The sequence below is a fragment of the Panthera tigris genome, chromosome A2 (assembly GCF_018350195.1).
Source record: "Panthera tigris isolate Pti1 chromosome A2, P.tigris_Pti1_mat1.1, whole genome shotgun sequence".
Lineage (NCBI taxonomy): Eukaryota > Metazoa > Chordata > Mammalia > Carnivora > Felidae > Panthera > Panthera tigris.
In genome coordinates this window covers 59,104,073-59,121,721 of record NC_056661.1, presented here as the reverse complement: position 1 = coordinate 59,121,721, position 17,649 = coordinate 59,104,073, and the positions used below count along the sequence as shown (strand labels likewise).

Genomic DNA, 17,649 nt, shown 5'->3' with positions numbered 1-17,649 from the left:
ACTGCAGGCCTGGCCTAGCCCATGGTGGCTTCCCATAGGTGATGCTGGGATGGGAGCTGGATTTGGGTTTGTGGGGAGGGGAGGGAGAGCCCTCCGGGAGTCCACAATGAGCAAAAACCCAGCAGCCAGCATGGAGGAGGGCTTGCCTCGGGAAGCCTGCACTGATGGGCCAGGGGCTGAACCCCTAAGGGATCTTCGTGTCCCTCTGGATACAAAACAAGGCTCCCTAAATGCTGCAAACACAGACACAGAGCCTCTGCCCTCAGAATCACACCCACTTTCTGGAGAAACAGGAAAACAGCACTGGAATGCCATAAAGTTATCGAGTTCTTTTTTCTTTTTATTGGCAAAGTAAATATATTTTTATGAAGGACCAAAGAAAATATACATAATTGTAACATATGTACACCAGCTTTATAGATTTTTTTAATTTCAAATGTACACAAATGTTGATATGTTATTAAAAGATATTTTATGTAGATGTACCTATGTACAGCTTATTTACATACATTCATAGGATGTGAAATAAACCTGTCAAAACAAGCTAGTTCATTTGATATTAATTTCTAGACAAAATAAGGAATGCATTTCTAAATCAGGATTCGGAGGCTCTATCTAGTTCGTCTACACGCAATGCAGCCTGCTCCCCTCTTTTCCCCAAGGTGATCCTGGAGGCTGGTGTCTGGATTTGTCTGGAAACAGGAAGAGGGGATGAGCCATGCTGGGTACCTAGACTGCACCTGTCTGCCCCGCACTGTTTAACTCAAGCACATGCACTGCCAGACCCCACCCCCCCAAAGAGGGGGCTTTTCACCCTAATTCCATTATCTGCCCAGAGGCCAGGTTCTAAACCCCTGACGGCCCTTCCCGTACCCTCCTCCGGCAGTCAGGCTGAGCCAGAGGTCTGGGACCAAGCCACCCTCACACCACAGTGCAGCCCTGGACTTCTGGCCTACTTCCTTCTTCCCAGCACAGCTCCCTCTGGGAACTGACATTTCAAAACGGCACATTTCTTCTTCTGAGCAAAAAGTGCCGGCCTTGGCCCAGGCAGGGAGCCCAGTGGGAGAAGGTCCAGGCTCCCCGCGCCGCTGCAGCACAGGCCGGCCCGCTGGAAGGCACGAAGGCACAAAGGCGGGAAGGCAGGGCCCCCTGCGCCGGTGGTAGGGGCTCAGACCCCACGGACCCGGGCGTGGCTCTAGGTCTTCCCGGGAAAGGCAGCGGGCTGGGCGGCTCCGGTTCCCGCCTCCCAGGCAAGCCCCTCTCTTCCTGCATCTCCCGGGCTTCAGAAGGTGGGTTTGCAACATCGTCACGTGCCTCTGAAGAGGCAAATAAATTATTGCTACAAAAGAACTGGGCGGGTGAGGGGGCGGGGCCGGCGGGCGCTCAGTTCACCGCGCGCACCGAGCGGCTGCTCCGGGGAAAGCGGTGCACCTTGATGTGCTTGGAGAGGTGGTCGCTCCGCGCGAACTTCTTCTCGCACACGGGACACTGGTAGGGCTTCACGCCCGAGTGCGAGCGCCGGTGCCGCGACAGCTCGTCCGAGCGGGAGAACCTGCGGGACACGCACGGGCAGCGGTCAGCGAGACCCGCCCCGCCGGACGCCCACCCAGAGCGCGGCCGGCAGGTGCAGGGCTCTACGCACGGGCCCGGCAGGCGCGGCCCCGGCGCTGCTCCGGCTCCCGAGAACTTCTGAATCCACTGCTGAAAAGTCACTGTCCCAAGCCCCATCGCCCATCCCCCCTCCAGAACTGCCAGTAAAAGGCCCAGTGCTGCACGGCGGTCCGCTCTCAGGCATCTGGGCCTGCGAGCAGCTGGTAAATATTCCGATAGGCGATCAAGCCCACCAGAGTCCGGGATTACTGCCCACAGCCCCCTCCCGCCCGGCAGTGTGCAGTGGGGTCATCCTGGCCCTGATACACCTCGCGTTCCCTTGCCCCCTTAGGCCAGAACTTGGGGCTTCTATGAGCGTGTGCGTGCGGAGGCCTGTCCGGAGCCGAAGCTGAAGCCTGGGAGAGGTGTCTCCCCGGCCCTGCAGGGATCTCCCGGCTCCTCCTGCCTCCATTACAGCGGAGGTGGGGGTCTTCAGACTTGAGTCCCCACTCCAGTCCCAGACACCGCTTTCCTGAAGGCTGGGCCCCCTAAAACCTCACCAAACAAAACCATGCCACTGCAAGGTACTTCTGAGAGTTTAAATGGTTCCCCTGCCACTTCCCTCTCTTGGCCTCAGCCTGCCTGGGAGTGAGTGCTCCCATAGCCCAGAGGCCACTGAGAATGAGCAGCTGCTAATGCAAGAGGTAAGGATCTGAGCTGGACCACAGGGCTCAGAATGTTGTCACTGACTTCAGGGATTTGAAGCTCTCTCCATCCCGTGACCCTCATCCTGACAACGAGATCCCACTCGTCCCCCTTCCCCGCCACATACTGTCTTCCTCTTGCTCCATCTACACGGACCTATCCTTGGTCCTTCTTGCCACAGGACATTTGCACATACTTTTTCCAGTCCTGGAATGCTTTTCTCTCCCCTCTCCTTGCTGCCTCCCCCCATCTGTTAGAACTTAGCTCAAATGTCACTTCCTCAAGAAAGCCCTCCGGGACTGCATCCCATTCTAGGCTCCCACAGCACTATATGCACCTCAATTTCCTGGCCCTGCCACTATTGTAACTTTAAATTCGCTTCCAACTTCTTAATGAATGTCAGCCTGTACCACTAGACCATCAGCTCCATGAGGAAAGATGTGTGTCTCATTCCCTGTGGTCCATCCCACAAGCAGCCCAGGGCCTGGTGCATGGCAAATGCCAGCAAGTGCATTCACGTGAGAGCGTGGACACAGCAAGCACCCACAGGAGGACGAAGGACTGTTACAGGGCACTCTCAAATTCCATGGCATGCACAAACACGCACATGCGTGCACACCATGCAATGCACACAGACACACCCATACACACAAACTACCCATGTGCTACATAAGCATGGGTGCACTGCACACACATGCGTCCACTCTACACGGGTGCACAGGGTGTGCACACGCACACATGTACACGTATGCACATCATGTGCGTGGGCATACGTGTACCTACGTGAGCACACACATGTACACACACACAGGTACCGGGACCAACAGTCCCTTCCCGAACCTGGGGCCACACAGCAAGAGGTAGGTTAGGTGGAACAGCTGTCCCCAGACCAGCCAATGTGTTGGGACCGGTAGCCTACCTGTGGCCTGACCCTATTGGTGGAAGCTTTAATCCCACAGCCTGCCAAGAATCAGAAGGACACAGCAGAACATTCCCTGAGGAAGGCTCGAGGTGGGCAGTAGGAAGGCCTGAGCACCAGATAGGGAGCCGGGCCCAGAAGCACAGAAGACAGGCGGCTGGCACTCCACTTCATATCCCAGAGCGTCAACTGAGGCTGCTACAGAGCAATGCTCTCATCCTATCTTTGGAGCTGTGGAAGACTGACTGGCCCATTTGCCAGATGAGGAAACCAAGGCTCAGCGTGATGAGGGCCTGATCCAGCATCCCTAGCGCGACAGAGCAGCCAAGGCCGGAGCGAAGATCCTGATCCAACTCCCTGCTGTGCCTGGCCTCCTCTACATTGCCTGGCTGGGCGGTATATCACTGGAGCTCTGAGCCAGTGAGGAAGCTGCACAACGCACCCTGGCAGTCAGAGCCTGGATCATGCTCTCAGGCCAGGGCCACCTGCCCCAGCAGGAGCTGAACATACAGCTTCTATACAGGTGGGCCTGCCCAGGGCAGGGGTAAGCAGGAAGCCACAGAAACAACGCCACCAGCAATATCTGAGCCATCCTGGGCACGAGGCACTGGGAAACCTTGCACCTTTGTGGCCAGGGAGCCAGGATCAGTCCCATAGGGTTGACAACACCACAGCAAGGGCTCAAAAGGATAAGGGGCTTGCCAGGGTCAGAGCCACCAGAACAGCAGGATCCTTTCAGGTCCCTACCCCACCAGGAGCCCTGGTGTGGTCCTGGGCAAGATTTCCTCACTCATCCAATGAAGACTTTGGGATTCTGGCCCACCTGCTGGGACTCGTCTCAGAGGCCGAAGGAGTTGACACAATGGCCACAGTGGCCCTTTCATCCTGGGCACATCATGAGAGCCAGGCCTGAGAACAAGCTGTCCCTACCTGCCAGCCTCCTCCCTGCTGCCTTAGGGCCCTGTGACCTGAGAGGTCCATCCCTGGGAACTGAGCCCTCAGAGGATCCCTACCTCACACCCTCACATTCTCCCAGACAGCAGCCACTGGAGGAGCCCGGGGACCACATAGTGGGAGGGGGGCCAGGTGGCTAAGATGCAGGCTCTGTAGGCTGTGAGCTCTGCCACCTATGACCAGGTGACCCAGGCAAGTCACCAAGTTCTGTGAGGCTCAGTTTCCCCACTTGGAGACGTGGAAAGGACAGATCTGCCTCGGGGGACTGTGCGGATTGGGGAAGGTACTTGAGGGTTTACAACAGTGCTCAGCACGTGGCAATGATTCAGTGACCGTGGGCTCTGATTACCTGCTAGCTGCTCAGCGCAGAACCTGCTCCTTGGTGACATCCAGGAGCATATGGGTCAACACCATGATTTGTGCTGCTGAGGTACTAGAGAGGGAAGCAGCCGGTAACATCAGCCCCACCGCTGGCACACACAGCACCTTTGTGCAAAGTGCTCCTTCCATCAGCCAGAAAGCCATTATTGTAGACAGGTCTCAAGGCCTGCAATGGGCATGGTGCCCCCCCAGATTTGCACAGTGTACAACCTGTCCAACACCACTTGGGGGAAGGGGTGAGAGAATGCCTTGTTGAATAAGGGCAGCAGAGACATGGGAACCAAGCAGGCCAGCAGTGTACCACCAGGTCTGAATCCTATCCTGGCTCTGGGGCCTCAGGCCCACAGGCTCCCTTTTCTGGGCCCCCTGTGTCCCCCAGGGATGACCACAGTACCTGCCACACAGGGCTGCTAGAAGTTATTAATATTCATATTAGCTGTGGAAGGAGGGGATTCTTACTGGATAGAATGGCTTGGCCATTCCGGAACAGGATGTTCTGCTGCCATGAACAAAAGGGGCCTGTGTCTGAGAGCGTAGCAAGGGAACTTCTAGGAAGGCGGGCAAACAGCCACTTCCCAGACAGACTGGAACAGGCAAAGTCTGGTTTCGGCCCCGACAAGGATGCCAGCACCACGTCACGAGAAGGAAGGGGACAGAGAATACTGGGTTCAGGATCAAAAGCTGAAGGAAGTGGGGGGTTGGTGACCTGGCAAAATGATGACCTGGCTGTTGCAGGGGTGGGGGAGTGGGGGAGCCACCATCATTTCACAAAGGGGCACAGGACACAGGGCCAGGGCCACCAGGAAGATACGTGGCCTTGGGAGTGGTAAACTCCCCATACGAGGAGGCAGGCAAGTGTGCAGGGGTGCTGCCTGAAGACCAGCTGCAGGTGGAGGTCCTCCCTCCCAGCACTGGGGCTGGCCATCCCTCACTGGAGGGTGCGCAGGGGGCTGGAGAGAGGTCCTGAGTCTGGGTGTAGGAGGTCAAGGGGCAAACAGTCTGGGTTGGACTCCGGACATTGCCACTCATTAGCTGTGTGACCAAGGAGAAATTACTTAACTCTTCTGTGCCTCAAATTCCTTCTCTCTAAATGGGGGCAGCATACTGGTGCCTACCTTGTGGACTTATCTGGTGCATTCAGTGAGTTACTTTGGAATGTTCAGCGCGTGCACGAGAGCTCTGTTATTGCTGTTGTTACTGTTAGCTCTTTGCTCCTCGCCCAGAAGCTTCACATCTGAAAGAGCTGATGGCTTCGTCGGGGAGAGACGACGCCCAGCCATCATGGTACCAGGTGCGCAGGGAGAGAGGATGAGGGAAAGGCCAGCTGCATAGCTGTCCAGGTGCGAAAGGCATGCCCACCAGACTGCTGGAGGGACAGGGCGGGGCTGAGGCACTTGCTTGAGGGCACACCCAGAGCCACGCTCACTAGCTCCACCCCTGTGGGCCCTCTGGGAAATGCAGACTGGTGCGCCCATGTTATGGGGCTGTCCTGAGGGCTCAACAAGCTCATTTCTGTGACACGTGCAGAAGAAAGCAGGGACCATCGCAAGATCGACTACCATTGCCATCAGGAGGGAAGTGTTGGAAACAGGGGGCACACAGAGGGGGCAAAGAGGGTGGGGGCCCAAGTGTGAGCCTGCACTGTGCAAGGGAGGCTGGCCAGCAGATCAGGCCAGAATGCGAAGTGTGGATAGGAATCTAAGAGTACCAAGTACATGAAGAGGCGAGAGTAGCCTCATAAAGTAATGGGCTCCTCATGGCAGGAAGTATACAACCAAGTAATGGGGATTTGTGGAAGGGATTCCCACTCTGAGCACCTTAGGGTGGTGCCCAGAATACAGTCGGTGGCCAGAAAATGTGGCACCTAATTGCCATCATCATCACTACTTCTGCTGTCCTGTCCAGATCAAGCTGTCCCAGCGCCGGTCGGCCTGCCTGCCCAACTACTGCAAGGGCTCCCTCCGCATAGAAGGGACACACACATCTCGTGTACATCCCCAAGGGTTCTGGACTCCCGAAGGCCAATGAGGGACTCTTGCATCCTCAGAGAAATAGCTCTCCCAAAACACAGGTACCCTCAGCTGCCTGTGCCTCCATCACGTGTAATCCCACAAAGGCCAGATCCCATTCCAGGGGAACCCTGGGAGAAGCAGGGGAGGCCTTTGAAGGCCTAGGAGTGGCTGGAGGCAAGGATGGCCCCAGGGTCAGTTCCACAGGAACTCACTATGCCAGGCACATGCCGTGCCTTCCCCTGCCAAGTGGGTCCTGGGCAAGAACAGTGCCAGGACCCAGACAGTGGCAAGGCTGAATCCCCTCCACAAATCCCACTCTTGTTTGCACACCTCCTACCATGGAAAACTCACTATCTCCTGAGGCTGCGGTGTTGGGGGTGAGATCTGCCTCCCTAAGATGCGCTCTGGGCTGAGGATTCTGTCTGTTCTCTGAGACAGCCCAGAAAGCACGTCCCCTCCTGGGGGAATGAGACAAGTGGGTAGCCTTCACCAAGGACCACACCTTTCTCCCTGTAGCCCTGCCCAGCCTCATCCCAACAGGAAGGGCCACTCGCTAAGAGTTAGCAGTGGCCAGGGGACAGTGCCCAGGAAGGTGAGCCCATCAGGAGTCGGACCAGTGCTCTGTCCAGCCAGATGCCCGACCCCTCCACAGCCCTGCCTGCCCCCCCGCCAAGAGAAAATGCATCTAAGAGGAGTCCCTTAGACTCCAGAGGAGTCCCTGGGCCACCTCCGAAACGATACTCTTCTCAGATCTGCCCTTGTATGAGTAACAGTGCCACCAATGAGAAAGGGGTGGTGCTGAGCACCCCTGTGCCCCTGGCCCTGAGAGGGAGAGGGAGAGAGCAGGCCCCCCACTTCACAGATGGGGAACTGAGGCTTGGCCAGGGGGGAGCTCCCCGAGAGCACATAGCAAGTCAGAAGCTGACATAGGCTGAGGCTCCCACCATTGCCGCCAGCTACCCCCCACCCAAAGTCAATGGCCCTCCCTTCTACAGTTGAGCACCTGCCTCTATGGCCCCAGTGCCTCGGCTTCCCCACACCCCCAAGCTCTGACCACCAACACCGCATACCCACCAGTGTACCAGGTCTCAAAGTGGCCCTGCAGGTACATCTGTCACCTGGGGGCCCACTCAACAGACTACGGCAGAGGCTCAGAGAGGGATGTGACACCAGCACCGACACCCTATGGGCCTCTGGCAGAAGCCCCGTGGGCCTGTCCGGTGGGTGCCTCTGGAGCAGTGGCTGCATGAGACCCTTCATCAGGAAGGGCCTCCATAACCCAAGACACTATTTGGGAAAAGTCTCTTTCTTGGCCAGCTCAGCACTCCACGGAAAGCGGCTGCAGGGTCACATCACATATTGCAGTCAGGGCCTCAGCTGGCCAGGACTCTGTGGCCAGCACCTCCCAACTGGGGCCAACCCTCCCGAGCTGCCGGATGAGTCTGACCAAGAAGCTGCCAACTGCTCCCTGTAGGCCACACCCACACAGATGCACACGCACGCGCAAGGTACATGACATGCGTAGTCCTGCAGCACACCCAGACACACACGAAGAAAGCAAGTACACGTAGGTGCACACGCAGCTACACGCCCACTTGTGAGGTCTGCACACAGAGGGGCATGCCCGTTCGCTCTCTCACGCATGCTCACAAAGCGGCGGCCACAGCAGCCCTGGCAGTAAAGACCGGGAATGTGCTAGTAATGCACACTGCACCCACCCCCGGCCAGATAGGCCAGATTCCTGCAGGGTAGGTGTCCTAAAAACTGGAGACAGCCCAGCTGTGGTGCCCCTGAGGGTGTGAGCTCCCGGCTGCCTGCTTTTCAGGGAAAGGTGTACCCAGTCCACCTGAAGGGTGATCTGGGGACCCCTGGGGGCCCAGGTGAGGGTGACCCGGGGGGATCCCATCCAGCTCTGCCGTCTGCTGGCTGAGCAGCCCTGGAGCAAGACTCCGGCCCTTTGAGAGCTGGCTTCTCGTGTTGCACCACACAGAGAAGAGTCCGGGAGGACTCATCCACCTTTGCTGCAGCACCCCCAGCCTGGTCCTCCTTCACAGCTTCCCAGATACACCTTCAGGTACCCGCAGGGAAGCAAGGGCCAGGCCCTGTCCAGGTATCTGAGGATGTCCACAAGTGAAGCTGGTCCCTCCAGTCGGAAAAGCAGTGTTTTTTCGGGATGTGACGCCTCTGATACGACCCTCTGGGCCTAAACCCCATTTACCAAGTGGTGTGGCCTTGGGCAAGTTACCTAGCTGGTCTGAGCCTGTTTTCTCAGCTGTAAGGGTAGCACTTGCCCTTAGGGGTTCTGTGAGGCACTGAGGGAACAGCGCACACAGGGCCACAACCCCATCTGACATACAGCCCTCACTCCATCATTCTTAGCTGCCATTGTTACTACTAAGAGAGCCCTTTTGCCATGGCCCAGCCCCTCACCCGCAGCAAGCCGGACCGGGTCATTATGAACCTGGAGACCAGGTGGCTTCAGGCTTCAGTGATCAGTAGGGAAGCAGGGACAAGGAAGCCTGTGGGCAGCCACGCCAGCTCTGGCCCCGCTGCCTGCCCGCCCCATCTCCCCTTCCTAATCAGCCTTATGTAATGGTGAACTGGGCCTTGACCACACCCCCAGGGGAGCAGAGACAAGCTGGCTGTGCTCATGGCCTGGCCTGTCACCTGTCATACTGACCTCCAGCCGCAGCCCGGCCAGGTGCAGGCAAAGGGCTTCTCGCCTGTGTGCCGGCGCAGGTGCGCCTTGAGGTGGCTGCTCTTGGTGTACATCTTGCTGCAGCCGGGGAAAGTACATTTGTGCATTTTGATGAGTTCTGCCGCTGGATTCTTGGGGAACTTCTGGCCCATGAGTAGGCCGGCAGGGCCAGGCCCCAGGGGTCCCGACCCAATGGGCTTGGCGGCGATGGGCACAGGGGCGATACGCACGAACTTGGAGGGCAGGTTCACATTGGAGGAGGGCACCACCTGGGGCACCAGTGCAAAGGTCTGACCCTGGATGTTGACCAGAAGCTGGGCTACCTTGACACTTTCCGGGGCCTGCCCAGGGGAGGCAGGCTCATTGCCCGACTCCTGCTTCACCTGCACAGGCTGGATCTGCAGCAGCACGGGGATGGGGCCGTCAGATGTGGGCCCCCCACCCGGACTCTGGCTGCCACCCACACTGGCACTGCCCAGAGGGGGAGTGCCACGCTCTCTCCCACTGGACCCAGGATGGAGGTGGTTCCTGTGTGGCCCGGCTGAGAGCTGGCCACAGGCCTCCAAGTCCTTGCTGCTGCCCTCTGGGGCCTCCTTGACCCCCAGCTCCATGTTCTCCTCCAGAAACTCTTCAATCTCCTCCAGGGTGGGCTGGAAGGGCCTTGGGACGTCATCAGGGTCACCCACAGGAAACTCGGGGAAGCAGAAATGCTCCCCCTTCACAGGTGCTGGTGCCCGCCGCCAGGACCCCCAGGCCATGGGGCCACTGCTGGCCCCGATGCCACCGCCACCACCACTGCCCAGTGTGGCCTGGGACAGCAGGAAGTCCAAGATGCTATCCTGGCCCTCAGCACCCGGGCCACCGCTATAGCAGGAGCAGACTGCTTGTGAGTCCGGGCTGGCACAGGAACAGAGGCTGGAGGCGTCACTGTCATCCTCGGAGAGGGGCGAGGGCAGCATGTGGTACGCCCGCCCACCGACCAGCCTGTCACCCAGATAACCAACTGGGCATTTCGGTGACGAGAAGGTCTCGTCCACTGGAAGCAAGTGGTCCACCATGCTGGCCTGGCCGTGCCGGTGGCGGCTGCAGAGAAGAACAAAGGAGGCCTGGTCAGAAGGATGGCATGCTCACCTGCCACCTCGTGGGCCTGTGCACCACCCCCACCCCCCCCACCTCCGCTGCCTGCCCACAGTCTCCCATTGCCAAATGCCTGGATCCTGTCTCCATCCCATCCCGTGGGAGAACTCTGTCTGCAAGAGTGTTTTCCGAAATTGCACCACCTGTTTGCAAAAGAGCACTCTCCAAGCCCATTGCACAATCCGGGGTACTTTTGGTTTCAAACAGGTTTTCCAGAACAGTTCTGGGAAAGAACACGTGTGTATCTGTGAATGATTGAGTGTGTGCACGTGTGAGCGAGAAAGTATGCAAGGAGGATGTCTGTACCCTGAAATGGCCAACGTTGGGGAACCTTGTCCAGCTGACTGGAGTGGCTGCACTTCTGAGGACACCTGACCTCAGCTTCATTCTTGACTCACTGGAAGGGGGCAGGAGGATGGCCATTTGCCCCCTGACCCTTGTGTTGGCTGGGGCTTGGGTAAGGTTGCCAGATTAAACAAATAAAACTGCAGGCCACCCAGTTAGATTTGAATTTCAGGTTTTAAAAAACAAGCAACGTTTAACATAAGTATGTCCCAAATATTAAATGGGATATGCTCATATTAAATTATTTTAGGGGCGCCTGGGTGGCTCAGTGGGTTGAGCGTCCGATTCGGCTCAGGTCATGATCTCGCAGTTTGTGAGTTCGAGCCCTGCGTCAGGCTCTGTGCTGTCAGCTTGGAGCTTGGAGCCTGGAGCCCACTTCAGATTCTGTCTCTCTCTCTCTCTCTCTCTCTCTCTCTCTCTCTCTGCCCCTCCCCTGCTTGTTCTCTGTCTCTCTCAAAAATAAATAAACAGAAAAAAAATTAAAAAAAAATATTTTATCTGAGATTGAACCTCAACTTGGCAGTCTATATTTTAATCAGACAAGTCGAATTTGTGCCTCCCCTGCAAAAAAATTAAAGACCCATATGCACCTGCTCTCACCAGCTCTGTTTCCCCATCTGAAGGGGGAGACCTCATCCACCCTCTTGTTCTCGGACCCCTCCAGCCTCAGCTGCCTCCTCTGTGAAGTGGGAGAGGCAGGGACAGAACAAAAAGGCTCTCGACTGTACCCAGACAGTTTACTGAGGCTTTACCATGGGGTGGACAGGGCCCTGACCCACGGTGATAACTCACAAGGGCAAAAGTGGACCCAGGTCCCAGAGTACTTGCACGGCTATTACCCCATGTGACTACACGACCACCTAGTGGGATGAGAAAGAGGATGCCCTTGGCCTGTACCCCATGGAGCACTCACCACCTCAGGAAGGCCCAGCTAACTCCCGTCTTCCCACTAGACCGTGAACTCCAGGAAGGCAGGCCGCTCTGCTGGGTCCCCACTGTGTTCCCAGCTTCTGGCATGGCAGCTAGTGCCCAGGAGGGACTCAGGGAACATCAACAGAGAAGAGAGGGGACATCTGTGTCCTCTGAAGGCCATGCTAGGTCCGGTGTCCAAGGAGAGTCAACAGTGTATGGCTATGATGGAGCCACCTCTGTGGACCTTTGTCCCCGCCCAATGACCAGTGAGGTTGGGGAACAGGGAATGTTCCACGTCTAAAACCAGAAATTCTCTGCTGCCTATCCCCACTCTGCACCCACTCCTATGCTCTGTCTCGAGGGCCACTGTCAGACTTAGCACACAGCATACTCTACGGCCGACAGGTCTGGCCATGGACAGAAACCTGTCAGGGCCAGGATCATCATCAGCTGCGACCTTGGACAAGTCCTCACTCCCCGAATCTCAGTTTCCCCATCTATTCCGGGCCCCAGTGACCTCAGTTCCCCACTAATCCAGGAAGCTTCATGCAGCTCCAGGAAGCTAAGGCAGGGTGGATGCCTTTGGCGAGTCCATACCCCAGGGCAGTTTTGCCAGGAGGATATTTGGCTCTTTAATTGTTAATACTCATCTGAGGATTTAAACTGGAAGTTTTAAAATACATGCTATTCACCCAATCAGGTGCCAGGAAGGAATAAGAGTACCAGATAACGTGAAGGGCAACAAGGCTGTGCAGAGCTCACACTGGGCCCTGGGCCCCCCCACCACCACTTTGGCCCACCCTCTGAGCAGGGGGCTCTGCTCTGGCCTCTGCAACTTAGCTGGGCAACCTCGGGCAGGTGGCACAACTTCTCTGTGTCCAGTCTGTTGGCTAGGGATGCTGCCAGTAGTGCCTAGCTCCCAGGTTACTCAAAGAGTTCAATGAGCTAACACCAGGTGAACACTTACTACACTGGCTGGCATGCACTCAGGCGTTGGTCAGTACCAGCCATTAGGATTAACCTCCAAATGGGTGAACACGTGGTCTTTGTGCCCCTCCGATGTAATCCTAAGGAATCAGAGGGACTCCAGCCTTCTTAGAACCTAGGAACAGGCCTTAACTAGTGGTTAAGAGGCAGATCAGACCATGTTCTTGCCCACTTAAAACTCTCCCCTGAAATGTGATCACCAACCGAATATTACATGATAGTAAGGAGTTAGTGTTCATATTTTTAAGTGCGATGATGGTATTATAGTTGATAATTAGATATTCACAGATGAAATGGTATAAAAAGAAATAGTGTGGAGGGAGGAGGAGTAAGTACGGTAGGGTAGGGTAGGAGAAAACATCCAATAACTTCCCTAGGAAATGTGACCCCATCTTCTCCCAGCACCTGGGCCTTGCCCATCTCTCCCACATCTCACCTCACCTGCTCCACTCCACCTTGACTGTGCTGTCTCTGTGGGGCCCTCTTCTCCCAACACTCCAAGTGGGAGTGCCTTAATTAGAGCTCAGCTCAGAAGTCACTGCCTGCAGGGCTCTCCCCTGACCACCATCTGTTAACTCATCCCACACTATTCTTCCAGTAGTTGGTACCAGGGGGGAAATCATCTTGGTTATGGGTTTGTGTACTTTTCTGTTTACCTCCCCACCAAAATAGAAGCTATTCTGACTATCCAGTCTGCCACCACCCCGGCCTCCAAAACAGGACCTGGTAGAACGCGCTGGTTGTGTGAGAGGTGCTTGGGGAAGTTGGGCAGGGGGTGGGGGTGTGGGGATTCTCCCAGGTATGGAATGGCCAGGGTCAGGCAGCAGGGTTTTCATGCAGGGCTGGTCAGCCAGGGTTGCACACTGAGGCACTGAAAGCAGAGAAGGGGTTCTGGGACACCCGGGGGCACTGGAGATAGAAAAAGGGCCCGCCGGGGCTGGAGGGAGCCGGCTAGGAAGCTAAAACACAGCAGCACATGGCATAGCCAGAAGCACAGGCTGCGTGCAGGGGGAGGGGACACGCTGTTCCGGGCACAGTCCCCGGCCTACAGCCGGACTCCGCCCCCTCCCCCCAGGCCCGGCCCGGCCTGCTGTTTATCCTCCCGGGGACACAGCCGCTGCAGGAACAACATGTAATTGATAACAAGCCCAGCGCCGGCCAAGGGCTTGCCATTGGGTCAGCGTGCAAATCACGGGGGTGGCGGGTGGGGGCCGCCCTTCAAAATAAGAGTCTCTGGTCCCTGCGCCACCCGCAGGCCCCAAAGTCGCAGAACCCAGGCGTTCTCCCACCTGTAGGACGGCGGGGGCTCCCACGAGCCACCCGGTCCTTGGGGGAAAGGTGATTTGAGGGACTAAAGCATTGGGAGATTTTTGTCACCTTCCCAGGGATTGGGCGAGAAAACAGCCCCCCGGTGCCCTGGGAGGGGGGCTCCTTAGGGAATACCACAGTGTGGAGGTAAGAGGGAACAGCACGGCCACGGTGGGTGGGGGTGGCCTCTCCTCTGCCCCTGCCACCCCTTGGCCATCGTTCTGCTAATGTTCAGTGGAAAGCAGCAGGGACTCTGCGTGGGGAGTAGAAGTAAGAGGTGTGTGAGCAGTGCGGGTGTGCGCGAAGGGGTGTGAGTTCATGTCGTGTGACTGTGCGTGTGCGGGGCGTGGTGCGCGGCAGCGGTGTGGCTGTGCCGGAGGGTGTCCGCGACATACTCGCGCGTGGAGCTGGCGTGGGTGCCCGCCCGCGTGTGGGAGGAGCGTGGGAAAGGAAGACCCCTCGGTAGAGCCCGGGAGCGTTGCCGGCCGGGCACCATGCCCTCGGCCGGTGCCCCTCTCCCAGAGGCCACGGCTGCGGTGACCGACAGTAACCCCTCCGCCACAGCCCCCTCGTCCCCCCTTTCCTCGGCCCCCGACTGGCCGGAGCATTCGCCGGCCCGTTCCGGTCGCCAGGCCCCGCCGGTGCCCGCCATATGGGAGGGCCAGCTCGCAAGGCGCGCAGGACCCGCGGGGCCAGGCGCCGAGGCAGCGGCCCGGACACGCGCGGGGAAAGTGCCGATGGTCACGGGGGGTGGGGGGGTCACTCTCGCGCGGGCTTGTCCGACCCCGGGCCCCGAGCAGGGGCTCGCCCGGCTTCTCCGGCGTTTCCTCCGACACTGGCGCGGAGCTCCGGACAGCGGCGCGGGCACCCGGCCGCACCACCAGAGCCCAGCCGGCGTCCCACCGCCCCACTCGCGTCCCGATCAGCCCCCTGGGCTCCCCTCCGGCCTCCTAGAGCCTCTCCCACCTGAACTTGGAGCACGCCCGGCTGGCGGCCAGGCCCCGGCGGTCCTGAGGCCCCGGGGGCTGGGCTGGGGGCGGCGGCCTGGCTCCCGGTCCGGCGGCGGCCGCGGGCCCAGCCGCGGGTCCTGCGCTGGCTCGCTAGCCCGCTGGCCCGCGGGTCGCTGCGGCGGAGCACTCGCCCGCCGCGGCTCGCTCTGCGCTCACTCCCCGCGGCTCACGTGACGCCGCGGGCGCCGCGAAGGCTCGCAGGAGGCTCGGCCCCGGCCGCGCGCCCCATTGGCCCGCGCCGCGCGTCACGCGCCCCGCCCCGGCCCCGGCCCCGCCTCGGCCCCGCCCCCGGCCCCGGCCCTGGCCCCGCCCCCAGCCCCTTGCTCTGGCTTCGGGAGTTGTCGGCTGCGCGCAGCGCGGGCTCTCCGGCCACTTCCCCTCCCCCCATCCCGGCCGTGGCCTCGCGCAGTCCGCAGGCGTCGCTTCTGCAGGTCGGTCCCCAGGTGAGGACGGGAGACAGGCCGCGGGCCCCGCGAGAAATGGAGTCCAGGAGGGGGCGGGCGTCATGAGGCCGCCAGGGCAGGTCTGGCCTCTACCGCCACCCTCACTCCCACCTCCATTCCGGTACCCGCAGCTGGCCTCCGGCTGTGGGCCGGATAAAGTGGGGGGTTACCCTGGGGAAGTACTGTTGGAGAAATACGGTACGGTGTTTCTGCCTAGCGATCACGGTTACCCTCGGGAAAGTGCACGCTCGCTGCGCTGCGCTGCCTCGGAGCCTCCCAGCCTCCAGGACGGCCTAGGGCGTCTGACCCCTGCCTCGAATCAGTGACACCCCCATGTCAGGGACACCTTCCTGAGGACCGACCTGTGCTTCACTCTCAGGCTGCTGTGGTCCGCAGCAGTCCCGGGACGCTTTGGCACTCCGCGCGGAGATGGGAAGAGCGAGGCCCAGAGGAACTTGCCCAAGAGGTGGCAGTGAGCCGACGGTGCCACACACCCTGCTAACGCCCTTTAACTCACACTCCTGTTGGATCCTCAGCCTACAGATGAAGACATGGACTGTGAGGGGCCACGGGTCCTCCCCGGGTGACTCGGCTGGTAAGGAGAGAGGAGGGGGTGAGGCAGAGCCTGTCCGCCTGCCCCCGGAGGGCATTTTTCCGGGCAACACAGGGACACGTGGGCAGAGCTCCTTCTAAGGAGTGACATCCTTTCCCTTCCTGGCCTGGGAGATAGAGAGCATTCCCTCCACTTTTCTCCCAGTGTATTGCCAGAGCAGCGTACTCATAGCCAGGACCTTTCCCTGCTCTCTGGAATGCTGTGGGTCTGGGCTCCTAAGTCCAGGCTGGTGCTTGCCCCTGGGTCATGTGGTCCTCCCTGTATACCCAGCTGGGGCCAGGGATGTGGCTCCTGCTGCCACCAGGAGCCAAACCCAGCTGGGGGTGGCAGGGGCTGGGGGGGGGACAGGTTAGGGGACACTGGTGTTAAAGGTGAAATACACCCATAGCAGCTTCAGCACGTAGGTGGTCAGAAACTGAAAAGCAGAAAAGGATAAATACTGTGTGACTTCACTTCTCTGTGAAATTTTAAAAACTAAAAACAAACAAACAAAAAAACTCATAGAAAAGGAGATCAGACTTGTGGTCCCAGAGGCAGAGGGTCAGGGGAGAAGGATTTGGAGAAGGGGGATCAAAAGGTACAGACTTTCAGGTGTAAGAGAACTAAGTCCCAGGAAGTCATGTGCAACGTGATGCACTGTGCTGCTGTGTGATATACAGGAAAGTGATTAAGAGAGTGGGTCCCAAGAGTTCTCACCAGAAGGAAAATTTTTTTTTCTTTTTTTTCTTTTCCTTTTTATTATATCTATATGAGATGATGGCTGCTAACTAAAACTACAGTAATTATTTCACAAAATAGGTGTCGAACTGTTATGTTGTAGACATTAAACTCATACAAAACTGCATGTCAATTATGTCTCAATAAAACTGGGGGAGGGGAAGAAACTGAAGGACAGCCAAGGTGCTCCTGTTACAACCTGAGTCAGATCATGTCTCTCATTGGCTCAGGACATTCCAGGGGTTCCCAGCATCACAGCCTGCAATGCCCTACAGGATCGCCTCCCCCCCAAAATTAGATCCCTGACCTTACACTCTACTCTTTTCCCCTTGCTCACATCATTCCAGCCACACTGGCCTCCTTGCAGTTCCCCAAACATACCAGGCACAGTCCTACCTCAGAGCCCTTGCATGTGCTCTTCCCACTGCCTGTACAAGCTCTTTCCACGCAAATGACATGGTTCTCTCGCCTCCTTCAGGGTTTTCTCTGCATGTTATCTTCTCAGGGAGCCCTGCCTTAACCACCCAGTCTAAAATGTTAACACTCTCCCTGGGGCGCCTGGGTGGCTCAGTCAGTTGGGGGGCCAACTTCGGCTCAGGTCATGATTTCACAGTCCGTGAGTCTGTGAGTTTGAGCCCTGAGTCGGGCTCTGCGCTGACCGCTGGGAGCCTGGAGCCTGCTTCGGATTCTGTGTCTCCCTGTCTCTCTGCACCTCCCCCACTCGCACTCTGTCTCTCTCTCTCTCTCTCTCTTAATGTTAACACTCTCCCTAGTATTTCCTATTCCCCTATCCTGTTTAACTTTTTAATTGATATTTATTCCCTGCTAATGTATTATATATTTTATATTTTATTTGTTTTTGTCTCCTCTAATAGAATGTAAGCACCACCAAAGCAGTGATTTCTCTCCACCTGTTCC

The 17,649-nt window shown here is 57.9% G+C and overlaps 1 protein-coding gene across 1 annotated transcript; it reads right to left on the bottom strand.

The window, feature by feature from the left end:
- Positions 1 to 413: 413 nt before the first annotated feature.
- KLF15 (Kruppel like factor 15) lies at positions 414 to 15,079 on the bottom strand. Its single transcript, XM_042962551.1, has 3 exons — positions 14,915 to 15,079; positions 9,242 to 10,342; positions 414 to 1,552 (listed from the first exon to the last, which is right to left on the bottom strand). Exons 2-3 carry the CDS (start codon positions 10,315 to 10,317, stop codon positions 1,384 to 1,386), a joined length of 1,245 nt encoding a protein of 414 aa, XP_042818485.1. The 5' UTR covers positions 10,318 to 10,342; positions 14,915 to 15,079; the 3' UTR covers positions 414 to 1,383.
- Between the last annotated feature and the right edge of the window lie 2,570 nt (positions 15,080 to 17,649).

Bases quoted from the DNA above. Each gene is read 5' to 3' on its own strand.
- KLF15 (XM_042962551.1), bottom strand. From the start codon at position 10,317: ATGGTGGACCACTTGCTTCCAGTGGACGAGACCTTCTCGTCACCGAAA. The intron at 1,553-9,241 runs GTCAGTATGACA...CGTGTCCCGCAG, and splicing joins TGGCCGGGCTGCGGCTGGAG to GTTCTCCCGCTCGGACGAGC.